A 15457-nucleotide genomic window follows, 5' to 3' on the forward strand; every position below is an offset into this window, starting at 1 on the left:
TAGTGCTGTCCCTATAATTCCCAAAAGAAAAGCTTCTGGGTTTTTTTTAAAAAATAAAAGTTATTTTGAACATTTTATTCAATTCATTATATATCATTTCCTAGTAAGCTTTAACCCAGTAAGCTACAATACCACCACATATGATAAAAAGAACCTTCCTTCGCTTTACATTTCCAAAATTTGTTTGATTTAGATTTATACATTTTTGCCAGTTTACTCGGTGTTAGATACCAACGATATATCATTTTCATATCATTTTCTCTTAGAAGAAGAGGAGTTTGGATTTGATATCCCACTTTATCACTACCCGAAGGAGTCTCAAAGCGGCTCACATTCTCCTTTCCCTTCCTTCCCCACAACAAACACTCTGTGAGGTGAGTGGGGCTGAGAGACTTCAGAGAAGTGTGACTAGCCCAAGGTCACCCAGCAGCTGCAGGTGGAGGAGCGGGGAAGCGAACCCGGTTCACCAGATTACGAGTCCACTGCTCTTAACCACTACACCACGCTGGCTCTTAGACCAGGGGTCAGCAAACTTTTTCAGCAGGTGGCCGGTCCACAGTCCCTCAGACCTTGTGGAGGGCCAGACTATCTATCTATCTATCTATCTATCTATCTATCTATCTATCTATCTATACGAATTCCTATGCCCCACAAATAACCACGAGATGCATTTTAAATAAAAGGACACATTCTACTCATGTAAAAACACGCTGATTCCCAGACCGTCCACGGGCCGGATTGAGAAGGTGATTGGGCTGGATCCGGCCCCCGGGCCTTAGTTTGCCTACCCATCCAGCCTTTCTCAACCTGTGGGTCCCCAGATGTTGTTGAACTACAAATCCCATCCCACCTAGCTAGCAAGGCCAGAGCTCAGGGATGATGGGAGTTGTAGTCCAACAACATGTGGGGACTCAAGAGGTTGAGAACCGTTGTCTTAGACCATAAAGGTAAAGGGTAAAGGGACCCCTGACCATGAGGTCCAGTCGTGGCCAACTCTGGGGTTGCGGCGCTCATCTCGCTTCATTGGCCGAGGGAGCCGGCGTACAGCTTCTGGGTCATGTGGCCAGCAGGACTAAGCCGCTTCTGGCGAACCAGAGCAGCGCACGGAAACGCCGTTTACCTTCCCGCTGGAGTGGTACCTATTTATCTACTTGCACATGACGTGCTTTCGAACTGCTAGGTTGGCATAACATGCTGCAAATTTTATATCCCGATTCCACAATCCTTCCCGTGTTGCTCTTCTTCCGTTCTTACGGCCGGGTCGTACCTACTGGCCAGGTGCCCTACTGAATGCAGGCACGCAGAAACACTGTCAGGGAATCAGGAGCAGGAGCACTGGGGAGAGAGGAATTGGAGAGCGAAGGGGAAGAATCCGAGGGAAGCGTAGGGGAGTATGACAGTGGCCCGAGAGATTCCATGAGCTTCTCCAGCGAATCAGAAGATTCCCAGAAGGGGGCGTCGATGGTCAGAGCAAGGGGGGTCCCAGGGGGGACGCACCAGAAACAAGGAGCCAGAGGGGAACCCCAAAGCAGCAGTGGGGGATCGGGACCAGTTTCCCCACCAGAGCGTAGTGGGGGGGAGGAGTCACATGTGTCAGGAGCAGTGTCTCCTCCAGAGAGGGAGTCAGGGCTGACCACGCCTCCAACGGAGGGGAGGTCAGTTGCAGCTAGCCCCCCCGAAGGGGGAAGCAGTGACAGCAGCAGTGAAACGGTCAGGAGGAAAGCTGCTGGCTGGGCGCGCGCGCCAAGTTCTAATGTGCAGGCGCGGGGGACAGCAGGAGACCCGGATGGGGAACCAGCTCCTAAAGCCCGCCGGAGGGAGGGGGAAGGCTCAGGGGAATCAGCGTCAGAAGAGGCTAGAAAGGGCGGAACCCCGGCGGGCAGGCGGAACCAGAGGAGGAAAGAGCAGCGGAAAAGGTGGAGCAAGGCGAGGGTCTTAAACTGGTGTACAGGGGGAGGAGATTCAGAGGGATCATCAGCGGTCTGACAGTGAGACGTAGAGCTGCGCGCTGCGGCTCTGGAAGTGAAACTGAACTTCAATAAAGACTTTTGTACTTAACAACGAAGCAGCGTTGGTCCTTTGTGAGCTGGGACCTAGGGTAGCTCTGACAAACACGCACTCTGAATTCACACACACACCCCCAGCCCTCCCTCTGCTGCCTCACGTCCAGGCAGATACTCACAGCCTGAGCATATGTGCTGTACGGGGTGAAGGGCAGCGCAAAGGAAGGCGTGAGGATCCCCAGTTGCCCCACCATCTGCTGCATGCGCCGAAGTGTCCGCTCTTTGTCCGTGTCGGCAAATTTCACCACAAGGCTGGAGGAAGCGCCCTAGTTTGCAGGAGGAAAGGCACAGGTGTCAGACTCTTTGGTCATGACTCTAGCATTACGGGGGGTTGGACTAGAAGACCCTGGGGGACCGTCTAACTATGCAGTTCTATGGTTCCATCACTGGCCTGAGATCGGCTGCGGGGAGCCTCCTCTTGCCTGCCACTCCTCTCTAGCACAGCTGCCAATCAGTGCAGACAACAGCAGCCAGGGAGGACCAGCAATTTAACACTGCACAGGGCAGTTCCTATTTAAATCAGCCCTTTATTCCAAATCATGTGGACCGGAGTCTTGTTTTCGGCGAGCGCAGCTCAGTAGCCAATCTGGTTAGAGCTGCCCGGAACCCTACAAAGCCCCACTGACAGTCATTAACGGTTCCTTCTCCCCCCAAACCCCCCCCCCAACCCTCCCTGTTAAAACCTTCCTGGAAAGAGAGAGATGTCAAGAAATTGAGGGTAGCCAAAGAAGAAAGAGACAGAATAAAAATCTGATCAGAGCAGCACCTGAGAGCCTCGCCAGGCCGAAATGAATGTGAATGTTTACTTAATCCCACCTTCCCTCCCAGGAACTCAAGGCGAGATAAACTGTTCCCCCCGGCCTCATTTTATCCTTACAGCAACCCTGAGAGGTAGGTTCGGGTTGTGAGAGGCTGCGACTAGTCATCCCTATGAGCTGCGTGGGGATTCGAATTCGGCTCTCCCAGCGGTCCAGCACCACTACAACCAACAAAATTGGCCACATAATCCCAAACCCTTAACAGTTCGGAAAGCAAAATTTAGTGGATGAATTGGTTCGATTAAATAACTTTTTTTAAAAAAAATGCTGTCGGTTAATTAGGCAACTTGGAAAAAAGTTTATTTTTAAGCACAGTAACTGTAGGTGGCAGCCATCATCTTTAAAAAGGCATTTCGGAACCACCACCCACCCTGGGCGGGAGAGGAGCTCTAAGATGGAGCTGGCTGTAATGCAGATTAATTATTTTTAATTATTGCATGTACACCCCGCCGGTTCCGGCAAGGGCTTCAAGGAGGTAGGTTAGGCTGAGAGGCCGTGACCTACCCCCAAGGGTCACTGAGTGAGGATTTGAACCCAGGTCTTTCCCAGGTCCTTGTCCAATGCTCTAACCCAGCCTTTCTCAAGCTTGGGTTCCCAGGAGTTGTTGCAATACAACTCCCATCAGGACCAGTGGTCAGGGATGATGGGACTTGTGGTCCCGCGGCATCAAGGTTGAGAAAGGCTGCTCCAAACACTGCCTGTGGCCTTTGAATACGTTCTTTTATTACAAAGCGAGAGACCAGGACAGATACGGCCTGGACTACGACTCCCATAAGCCGCAGAAAAGCCGGGCCAAGGGGAAGCGGAGCCTGGCACAGTGAGGTCTCCTTCATCGGATGGGAGCCCTATAGGTTGGCCTCCATTTGTCTCAAGAGACTACAGTGGTGCCCCGCAAGACGAACGCCTCGCAAGACGAAAAACCCGCTAGACGAAAGGGTTTTTCCGTTTTGGAGGCGCTTCGCAAAACGAATTTCCCTATGGGCTTCCTTCGCAAGACGGAAGCCCATAGGGAAATCTCCAGGACAGCGGGGAAGCGCAGCGCGTCTTCCCCACTGTCCTCAGACCTCCTCCGAAGGCTGGTGGTGGGGCGGAGAGACCTCCTCCCGCCGCCAGACTTCGGAAGGCTGTCCTGAAGACTTGCGGTGGGAGGAGGGTTTTCCTTCCCACCGCCAACATTCAGAATGCTGTTCTGAATGTTGGCGGTGGGGAGGAAAAACCCTCCTCCCACCGCAAGCCCCGGGAACAGAGGAGAAGCGCTGCGCGCCTTCCCCTCTGTTCCCGTACCTGTCCTGAAGGCTTGCGGTGGGGAGAAAAGCCCTTCTCCGCACCGCCAGCCTGGCAAGCGGTCTCCATAGGAACGCATTAATTGATTTTCAATGCATTCCTATGGGAAACCGTGCTTCGCAAGACGAAAAACTCGCAAGAAGAAAAAACTTGTGGAACGAATTAATTTCGTCTTGTGAGGCACCACTGTATTGAGGGTGCCTATGGACCGATGTGTGTGTGTGTGAAGTCCAAACGCTGTGTTAGCAGCACTGAAGCGACCGCCCCAGGGCCCAAGCCCGGGCAGCGTGTCTGGATGTGCTGGGCCCGGGGGTAACCCGTGAAACGCGGTCCAGGACCGGTCCAGAATCCGAAGGTTCCGCCGGGAGTCAGTCCGACAGGGTCAAGGCAGGAAACCAGGCAAGGGCAGGATCTAGCACAAGCAATGTTGCTCCCGCAACCTGGGGCAGGAACTGACAGCCTTTTGTCTTTGTCGGGGTAACGGCCGGTCCTGATCCCCCGGCGACTCACCTCCCTGTTTCGCCCAAAAGCGAGCACTCCTCCTGCGAGTACTCAGGTCTCTCCTTCTCTCAGACCTTAGTCTCTGCAGCTCGGGAGACGTCGGTGGGTGACTAGACCCAGGGGCCGCCTCAGCCTCCCCTGACCCAACCGGTAGTGGAGCAGCTGTAAGTGATGGCCCAGCTGAAGGCAACGAGGTCATCCCCACATCTGGAGCCAGGGCAGGCTCAGGCCCCTGACTTGGCCCAGCTGGTGCTTGTTGCAGGGGAACCTGTGCAGACTGGGACTCTTCAGGATCAGGCCCCAGACTTTGTTCAGATGATGCCCGAGGCAAAGGATCCGGTGCAGACTGAGACTCCTCTGGCTCCGAGTCCAAGTCCGAGTCCCAGGCCATCACATTGGAGGTCCTGGGCTGCCCAGACGACATGAGCCCCCTCTCGGTCTCACGGTGATGGTTCAAAAGAAAGCAGAGCAAGACGCTTGGGACCAGCTTGGCTGCAGGAGTTTCTGGAAGGAGGTGTACAAGGCACCATCCAACCGCCTTAGGGATTTCACTCTGGTTTTGTGGAGAGTTCACAAGTGTCCCTATTTTCCAGGGACAGTCCTGAATTTACAGAAGCCACCTTGGTTTCTGATTTGATCCCGGAATGTCCCGCTTTTCCTTAGGACGTCCCTATTTTCATTGGAGAAATGTTGGAGGGGATGGAGTTATGCGACCCCTAAGCCAAGGAGATAAGGAACTATAAAGGTAAATGGTTGAATTCTGGTGCTGGAGGAGACTCTTGAGAGTCCCATGGACTGCAAGAAGATCAAACCTATCCATTCTGAAGGAAATCAGCCCCGAGTGCTCACTGGAAGGACAGATCCTGAAGCTGAGGCTCCAAGACTTCGGCCACCTCATGAGAAGAGAAGACTCCCTGGAAAAGACCCTGGTGTTGGGAAAGATGGAGGGCACAAGGAGAAGGGGACGACAGAGGACGAGATGGTGGGACAGTGTTCTCGAAGCTACCAAGATGAATTTGACCAAACTGTGGGAGGCAGTGGAAGACAGGAGTGCCTGGCATGCTCTGGTCCAGGGGGTCACGAAGAGGTGGACACGACTAAATGACTAAACAAAGGTAAATGGTAAAGGACCCCTGGATGGTTAAGTCCAGTCAAAGGCAACTACGTGGTTGTGGCGCTCATCTTGCTTTCAGGCCAAGGGAGCCGGCGTTGGTCCACAGACAGCTCTCTGGGTCATGTGGCTAGCAGGACGAAACTTCTTCTGATGCAATGGGAAACCAGAGCGCAAGGATACACCGTTTACCCTCCCGTCACAGCAGTACCTATTTATTTACTTGCACTGGTGTGATTTTGAGCTACTAGGTTGGCAGGAGCTGGGACAGAGCAACGCGAGCTCACTCCGTCGCAGGGATTTGAACCACCGACCTTCCAATCGGCAAGCCCAAGAGGCTCAGTGGTTTAGACCACAGCGCCACCTGCATCCCACTGTAAGTAAGCCTTTAGAAGACAACCCTGTATAGGGAAGTTTTTAAGTGCTTAATGGGAGGTGGTAAAATAATAATAATAATAATGATGATGATGATGATGATGATGATGATGATGATGATGATGATGATGATGGAATGGGACATTCCTATTTTTATTGGAGAAATGGTGGAGGGCATGTACTCCTGAATCTGTTCTTCTCTCAAACACGTCCCGTAAGACAGGGGGGGTTTAGGATCAGAGTTTTCCTTCTCCCAGATGGGCTTGTGTCTGCTTAGGTCTCCTTCACCACCACAATGTCATGCAGCAGCCCAAACTTTAATCTGGGTGGAATCTACACACATATTAAAAAAAAAACACTGCAAAAACACTTTAAAAAAAATCGTTTTGAAAAATAAATTGAATTTTGCATAGCTCCCTGTCGCCACCTAGTGTTACATTTGTACATTGCACTTAAAACGCTTTATTTGCAGCTGTATAGCTGAGTCCTTGGATAGGGCAGCACTGGTACCCCCACAAACCTCCCACACGGATCCGCCATATTGTGACTTGTTTTCCCATCAGCTGTTCCCCTCTGGAGGATTTCGACTCGCCTTGGGCAAATGGCCGGTTGCTACGCTGGCTCTCACCCCAAAGGAACCCGACCACCCACCCCAAATTCTGACGGTACCTTACTCACAGGCATAGTTTGGCTGCCATGAAGGGCGTGGATCGCTGCCTGGGCCTCCGTGTGAGAGGAGAATTTAACAAAGGCACAGCCTGGAGGGCATCAGAGGAGACAGAGAGAGACAGAAGAGGAGGACAGAAAGGAAAGCTGCAAGTGAGAACAGAGCTGGAGGAAAGTATAGTTTATGGAACATTGCCTGTTCAAATGGGAGGGAAGAATCCCATGGGCCCCTCTTTGTGCAAAATTCCCATGGCTCCCCACCCTACTTAATTTCCCATGGACCCCTCTTTGTGCAAAATTCCCATGGCCCCCCGCCCTACTTAATTTCCCATGGGCCCCTCTTTGTGCAAAATTCCCATGGCCCCCCGTCCTACTTAATTTCCCATGGACCCCTCTTTGTGCAAAATTCCCATGGCTCCCCACCCTACTTAATTTCCCATGGACCCCTCTTTGTGCAAAATTCCCATGGCCCCCCGCCCTACTTAATTTCCCATGGGCCCCTCTTTGTGCAAAATTCCCATGGCCCCCCGCCCTACTTAATTTCCCATGGACCCCTCTTTGCGCAAAATTCCCATGGCTCCCCGCCCTACTTAATTTCCCATGGCCTCCATTCATCCCAGGAGCAACTCCATATTACAAGCAAGCATATGGCATGACTTTTGAGCCATAGGCGACCTTCCAGCCACACAAAGCTTATAAGTTTTTACACAGAGAGATAGATAGATAGACAGATATATATATAGAGAGAGAGAGTGTCAAGGTAGAGTCATTATCACAGTTCAAATACTAGGTGTGGTTTTGAGGGCCAGGCAGAGAGCCCTGGGGGCCACATTGGCTTCTCCAGCCCGAGGTTCCCAACTCTTTTCACACACCATAATAACATGCAACCGTGCACAGCACATCAAGAGGGTGTTTCCACCCCTCTTTTACATTAGCCGATAGCCTTGCTGAAGGTATAAGAGCACTGCCACCAATTATTTATTACAATGGCTCTCCAAAACTCTCCAATCAAACCTGGCAAGGCATAAATGCAAAAGCAAGAGACCTCATGGTGAATGCCTTTTTGCTATTGCCCCCCCCCCCCCCCGTGAGAGATGCTGTGAGGCACCCGAGTTCAAAGAATGTAATAATAATAATAATTAATAATAATAATGCAGCCTGAGGACAGCCAATTCCCAGAGTTCTCTGCGGAGTGCTTTGGGAGTGAAACCAGTTTCAAAACGGACTGAATTTGCAAGCAACTGTTCCCTTCGAGAAGAGGTCAAGTCGGTTCTTGAAGGGACAGCTCAGCTAGTAGAGCACAAGACTCTTAATCTCAGAGTGGTGGGTTTGAAACCCACGTTAGGCAAAAGATTCGTCCCCCATCCTAGATGGACGGAGGACCAGAGACTGACCTTTGCTGTTGCCGTCCGGCCCTCTGAGCACCGTGCACTCGTCAATGACCCCAAAAGGTTCAAAGAGGCGCAGTATGTCTTCTTCCGATTGCTGCTTGTTCAACATTCCCACAAAGAGCTTTCTGTCCCCTAGAGGGGGAAAAAGAAAAGAAAACCACAGAACCATCAACTTTCTGTGGGTCTCTCAGGATGGAGGGGGGAAAGATGGGGCAATATGTAGGAGTGCAAATATCCAGAGTGTGGGGTCAGGTGGGATTACTATGAGGAATTATAAAATATGCATCAAGCCATTGTGTCCACGATGAATGCATTGTGTTGACTGGGTTTGATACATTGACAGTAATTTCTGATCAAATCCCACAACCCTCTGCACCTCTGGCCATTTTCTCTACTGCCCATTTCTCTTGCTTGACAAGTCATGTACACACATAGACAGGCAGGCGTCCTGGGTCATCAAAGACAGTGGGCAGTTTCTTTGCTGTAGCTTTTCTGATATGTTAATCCTAGGATGTTAATCTTTGGGCCAGGGAACAGATCTCACCTGAAGGTGATAATGATGCTGTCCTCCTGGCCATCCTTCTTATCATGTACATTGCTTGTTTATGACCTCAGGAGTTGCCAAATGCACTCCTTTGTAGTTCTGCTCTTTGTTTACCCCAGAAATATGTGTGCTTGATTAGTTTTGGTAGTTTAACTTTGACCCCACGTGAGGTTTGTTGAAATGCTCAGAAGAAATCTGATTGGTTCTTATGAACACTCTGTAAAAAGCTCTTTTGTGAATAAAACGACCTGGGCCAGGGGCTAGAGGCAGAGATTATTATACGCACCCTTCCCAGAGTCTTGCTGGTTCAAGCCTCTCTGTGTATTCTTATTAATCAGAGTTCAATCCTTCCTTTACTTTGGGAACGCCTCAGCAATCCACTACCCCAAGGAACCCCAAAGATACTAGTTTTGCAAAGGTGCCGTCTATTATCTTTATCTCAGGGTCTTGGGTTCAAGCTCTCTATATTCTGAAGGGGGGGGTAGGGATGTGATGGAGATCCCTAGTCCCCTGTATAGAACGACAGTTTCCAAGGTGGAAAGGAAAGACACAACAATCATGTACATTTCACAGCATTAATGATGAGATTTTGCAGCAACTATGAAGCCACACAATGTGTGCACCTGTTTTTAAAATTGCGGGTGTTTCTGGCGCTTATCGATTTGAAGGTACCGTATTTTTTGCTCTATAAGACTCACTTTTTCCCTCCTAGAAAGTAAGGGGAAATGTGTGTGCATCTTATGGAGCGAATGCAGGCTGTGCAGCTATCCCAGAAGCCAGAACAGCAAGAGGGATCGCTGCTTTCACTGCGCAGCGATCCCTCTTGCTGTTCTGGCTTCTGAAATTCAGAATATTTTTTTCCTTGTTTTCCTCCTCCAAAAACTAGGTGCGTCTTGTGGTCTGGTGCGTCTTATAGAGCGGAAAATACATATGCATCAAAGGGCATGGCACAAAAGCTTGTGATATCTCAGAAACCAGAAGGGTGGCTTCAGTGCCCCTTCCTTAAGAGTTCAGAGCTAGAATACGGCAGTCTGAAACAGCGTCCAGGCGGCAATTGTTGTAATGTCTTGGAAAATGAAGATGTATTGGCAAATGTCCTAGACAATATTTGTGTCCGAATTTTCACTTTTTGAAATATGGCAATCCTACCCTTCCTGCATAGGGGACGCGGGTGGTGGTGTGGTCTAAACTACAGAGCCTAGGGCTTGCCGAACAGAAGGTCGGCGGTTCGAATCCCCGTGACGGGGTGAGCTCCCGTTGCTCGGTCCCAGCTCCTGCCAACCTAACAGTTCGAAAGCACGTCAAAGTGCAAGTAGATAAATAGGTACCACTCCAGCGGAAAGGTAAACAGTGTTTCCGTGTGCTGCTCTGGTTCGCCAGAAGCGGCTTAGTCATGCTGGCCACATGACCCAGAAGCTGTACGCCGGCTCCCTCGGCCAGTAAAGCGAGATGAGCGCCGCAACCCCAGAGTCAGCCACGACTGGACCTAACGGTCAGGGGTCCCTTTATCTATACCCTTCCTATAAGTACCAGAAACAGATGTAAAAAGGTAAACCTCTGGACGGTTAAGTCCAGTCAAAGGTGACTATTCTCGCTTTCAGGCCGAGGGAGCCGGCGTTTGTCCACAGACAGCTTTCTGGGTCATGTGTCCAGCATGGCTAAAACCATTCTGGTGCAACGGGACACCGTGATGGAAACCAGAGCGCATGGAAACGCCGTTTACCTTCCTGGTGGAGCAGTACCTATTTATCTACTTGCACTTTTGGCGTGCTTTCGAACTGCTAGGTTGGCAGGAGCTGGGACAGAGCAATGGGAGCTCACCCCGTCACGGGGATTCGAACTGCCGACCTTCCGATCTGCAAGCCCAAGAGGCTCTGTGGTTTAGACCACAGCACCACCCACGTCCCACCAGAAAGAGAATACGTCATGCAGCATAGTAAATGTTGATGAGAAATTATGCAAAGTAAGAGAAGTCCTATACAGTGGTACCTTGGGTTAAGAATTTAATTTGTTCTGGAGGTCTGTTCTTAACCTGAAACTGTTGTTAACTTGAAGCACCACTTTAAATAATGGGGCCTCCTGCTGCTGCCGCACGATTTCTGTTCTCATCCTGAAGCAAAGTTCTTAACCCGGGGTACTATTTCTGGGTTAGCGGAGTCTGTCACCTGTAACCTGAAGCGTCTGTAACCCGAGGTACCCCTGTATATGGGTACATCTTCCATAATTCATTATAGGTCAAAAAACCCACAGCTTTTCTTATCGGAGAAAGTGGGTTATCTTGCACCGAATATGCCAATGGCTGCACTTGAAAGCTTTGCAAGAGCTGAGCTGCCCGATTAAACGGCTGCTCCTGGCAGGGCCTCTTCTTCATTTCACTAATGAAGAGGGAGAGTGTCTTTGCATTCCTTCTGGGCTGCTGTTTCTGGGCTTCAGAAGACGCTGCAACCAGCTATCAGCAGGGCAGATTTAGGTAAAGTGTTTTGGGGGCATATTTCTGGAGATGGCAGCTCCACGGGGTATATTGCATCCTCTCTCTTTTTTTAAACCCATAAGAGGAGTCATCTTGGCAAACGGATAAAAAAATGTGACATTCCCCCAGTGGGGTGCCGCACAGATGCCCACGGGGGCGTTGACAAAGGAAAGGAACGTGTTGAGGAACCATGCAAGAAATGCCTTATTGCAAGCGACAGGATCAGAGGGTCTGCCTTGGAAGGGGAGCGGATCGGAGGCGACGTGTGTCAGGAGGAATTGCAAAGGGGGCAGGATCTGTTGGAGGGCGCAGTGACCTGGAAAGAGATTGCTTCTGTTTTGATTTTGGGAGATGGGCTGTGAGGCACGGGGTTTCCTGTCCGCAAGCTGCATGCTGAGAGGTCCATCACAGGCTGGGCACCTTGCCCTGCATGCAGAAGGTCCCAGGTTTACTCCCCAGCAGTTTCCCCAGGTAGGGATGGAAAGCCTGCCTTGCCTGAAAGACTGGACAGCTGCCGCCGCCAATCAGTGTAGACAAGAATCAGCTGGGCGGACCATTCATCTGACTAAGAATATTGCTATTTTAACTTGGGGAGGCAGGCCACAACAACAAGAATAAATAAATTACAGTGGTACCTCTGGTGCTTCAGGTTACAGACGCTTCAGGTTACAGACTCCGCTAACCCAGAAATAGTACCTCGGGTTAAGAACTTTGCTTCCGGATGAGAACAGAAATCGTGCAGCGGTGGCCCCATTAGTTAAAGCGGTACCTCAGGTTAACAGTTTCAGGTTAAGAACGAACCTCCGGAACGAATTAAGTACGTAACCCGAGGTACCACTGTATTGTTGTTATTTCTTTCTTATTAGTAATTTTATTCCTTTAGCTTTTTTTGAAAACTGCAATCAAGCAGCGTATAAATTTTATGAAATGCTTTTCAGGGGCCAAAACAACCACAAAAATGCAGCAGATCTAAATTCTGCACAGACTATGCACAGAGCACTCTATCTCCATGCGTTCCAGAACAAAATGTTGTGCAGGCCTTAGAAAAATACAACTAGACTCGCATTTTCAGCATTTAATTATCTCAGTTTCTATTTTTGGTTATGTAGCCTTTTGCACTATTATATCCTCACCAGAGCTCAGTGTTTTTGAGAAGCGAAGACCTGCTGCTGAGAGCACAATCCCATTCTTGAGATTTTTTTAAAAAGGAATGGATCAACAGGTACGGACTCAGGAGAGGGCCTTCTCGGGGGGGGGGGAGCTGCTCCCAGGCAACTCCCTCCCTAGAGAAGTTAGACGGTCACCCTCCTTGCTCTCCCACCGGCAAGGAAGAAGAATCTTGTTCCAACAGGCTTTGTGGAACCGACTGCTTTCCACGAAAGGGCTGTAGCGGTGCTGTTTTCAGTGTAATCGTTTGCATAGTTTGAACAGATTTTTAGGTACAGGCAATGACTGTTTTCCATTGGGGGGGGTTATTCATTCCTGACCCCCACTTTGCATCAATAGTGATTATGCGAATCTCCTCTGTCTATAGCATTTGTTGGCTTTTCAATGACCAAGGCAGCCGATGCAGATCAGGCATAAGCCCGCTACACTATGGTTACCAGGTTTTTTTCAATGAATCCGGGGACACCTTCGGATTCCCCCCCCCCCCCCCGCAAAGCTGAGTAGCAACAGGGAGTCAGTAGTGGGGATGGTGAAGCAAAAGACCCTGGGCTCAAGCACACATGCATATTGTATAAAGGTGCAAAGCCCTTCTTTCGCACCCTGTGAAACATAAATGCACAGAGTTTTTAAAAAACTGGGCAATGGCTGCCCGTCTGCGGCTCCTGAGCCTCCCCCCATCTGTCAAAACAACGGGGGAAGGAGATCGGGGGAGGCTTGGGAGTCATGGGCGGGCGGTGCGCCGTTGCCCAGTTTTTAAAAAACTCTGCGCATTTATGTTTCACAGGGTGCGAAAGAAGGGCTTTGCACATTGCCCAGCAGAGAAACTGCGCACCTTGCGCCCCTCCTGGGCAACAACTGCCCGCCCACAAGTCCCAAACCTCTTGCATCAGTCAAAACAAAGGGGGAAGGGGACAGGAGATCTGTACCACCGGACGTCCCCGGTTCCCCTTCAGCAGTGGCGACGGCAGTAGCAGTCAGCAGCCCGGAGCCAGCCAGAGCCAACTGTGCTACCAGGCTGGCTCTGGGCTGCTGAGACTGCCACTGCCACGTTTCCCAGGGACAGATTTGCAAATCCGGGGACATTCCGGGGACGGAATTTGTCCAGGGACAGATTTGCAAATCCGGGGGCTGTCCCCAGAAACCGGGGACGTCTGGTAACCCTACGCTACACCCCCGCCACACCCCCTTTTCCGGCCACTTCTGGGTTGCGGCGATGCGCACAAGCGCACTTCAGTTGGATGTATGTACATTGGTTGTTGCCTGTATATATGGTCTTAACTCTATCAATGTTTAATTTTTAAAAAATGATTGTGCGCCCCCCTGTCCATGTTTTTAACTGTAAAAAATAAAATCTGTAAGCTGCTTTGAGTCCGTAGGTGCCAGCTCCCTGGGTACACCCACAAAATTCCCCACGATGGGGCCAGGCACCCACAGATTTTGCTGCCAGCGCCATGCACGGCGCATGGCAGTCAGAGCCCTGGGCACCCACAGTTGCAGAGTCAAGCTGGCACTCCTGTTTGAGTCCTTGCCAGGGAGGGAAAGGTGGGGTATAAATATAACAGCAACAACTGGGGATAACCTGCTGCACATCTCCCTCTTGCTTGCTACGCCAGTGGGAGCAGGAGAGGGGGGAAAGGAGGCCCCTCCCCAATGAGTAAGCCACCAGAAGCACACAAACCCTCGCTCTGGGATCTCGCTTTCTGCATGTGACGCAGGCAGCCCCGAGCGGAAGCCCTGCCTGAACCGATTAGTCTCGCCAGGCTGGGCAGCCACACTGCTTGCGACAAGAGCTGTTGTGGAAAGCCACATGCCCACATGAACACAGTTGCAGAGTGGGAAGGAGAAGGGGGGAGTGCATGTGTGTAGGGTCTGCTGCTGTCCCCTCCTAACCTCACCCCCCAGCCTGCTCCTTTATTTATTCATCTCTAGCAAAGCGCCTGTAATTATGATGGCCATGTGTGGGTGCCGATATGTAACATTTGCATGAAGCGAAGATACTGGGCAGCGGCAAGGAGCTTGCAGTTGCTTCGTCTTGCAGGGTTTACTGAGATGCACAGGGCAGAGCTATCCCCCCACAGTGACAGGAGTGTGGGGCAGAGATTAATCCTCTCTCCCAGGTGAATGAATGGTGTCTGGGGGAAAGCAGAGGGCTGCATTCTTGGGTTGATTGCTCCCAGTGCTGCTCTTAATCTCAGGGTCGTGGGTTTGAGCTCTACGTGGGGGGAAAGATTCCTGCGTTGTAGGGGGTTGGTCTAGATGCCCCTTGAGGTCCCTTCTGACTCTGCAATTGTATGATTCAGAGTCTCCTCCTAAGCCCCATTGGATGGGGCCAAAGGAAGAATAGCTGCATCACAGGGACGGATGATGCAATAACAAAATTTAAGGCCTTATATATATATAATAAATGTTCATAAATGTACCAACCAAGCACGTACATAGATCAGCACAGGAAGACCGGACTGAAACCATTTTGACTCCCAAACTGACCAAATGTTTTCTCTGCAAGGAGGAAGGGGGTGAGGGAACCTTCCCATTGTCTCAGGAACTGGGTAATCACCATCTCAAAGGAATGGCCAGACTACCAGGAAAGGCATTATCAGAAAACCTGGCAGACAGGAAAAACAACAACACACTCAAATTTCTGTTGTAGACCGCCTTTTCTGTGATGTAGGTATGATGTTTGTGGGGGGTGGTCTTGGGCTACACCCCTTCTGTGGTGTATGTATGGTGTATGGAGGGGTGGTCTTGAGTTCCAGGGCAGGGAATTTAAAATGTCTATATAAAGGCAGGCACACCTTTGTTCTGGGTCCTCCTCGTTTTCCTGCGTGTGAGGGGAGCACCCTGTTGCAACAGATCAATAAAGATCAGGCTTACTAGCTGCTTTGCTTCTCAATATTCTCTGGTTGGCCTCTGTTGTTTTCTCCTACCAATAGGGAACCCACGTAAGGACTCTATATGGGCTCTTGGATACCCCAGAAGGGGAAAAGGGCAGAGTTTGTTTACAACAATGAGAAATGCAATTCAGAAACAGAACTATCAAATTTGCACTTTCCGCAAGAATATGCAG

At 50.6% G+C, this 15457-nt stretch overlaps 1 protein-coding gene across 2 annotated transcripts in view; it reads right to left on the reverse strand.

Annotated features, from left to right (window-relative positions):
- The window catches only part of CELF5 (CUGBP Elav-like family member 5), a 79404-nt gene that overhangs the window by 13706 nt on the left and 50241 nt on the right, over window positions 1-15457 (reverse strand). For both annotated transcript variants that reach the window (XM_083594691.1, XM_083594690.1), the window contains exons 4-6: window positions 8213-8341; window positions 6831-6910; window positions 2183-2329 (exon numbers count right to left, since the gene is read on the reverse strand). In XM_083594691.1, coding sequence (XP_083450817.1) covers window positions 2183-2329; window positions 6831-6910; window positions 8213-8341 — 356 coding nt within the window. The remainder of the gene's footprint in view (window positions 1-2182; window positions 2330-6830; window positions 6911-8212; window positions 8342-15457) is intronic.

Source organism: Podarcis filfolensis (genome assembly GCF_964270895.1).
Source record: "Podarcis filfolensis genome assembly, chromosome: 18".
In the NCBI taxonomy this organism is placed as follows: domain Eukaryota; kingdom Metazoa; phylum Chordata; class Lepidosauria; order Squamata; family Lacertidae; genus Podarcis; species Podarcis filfolensis.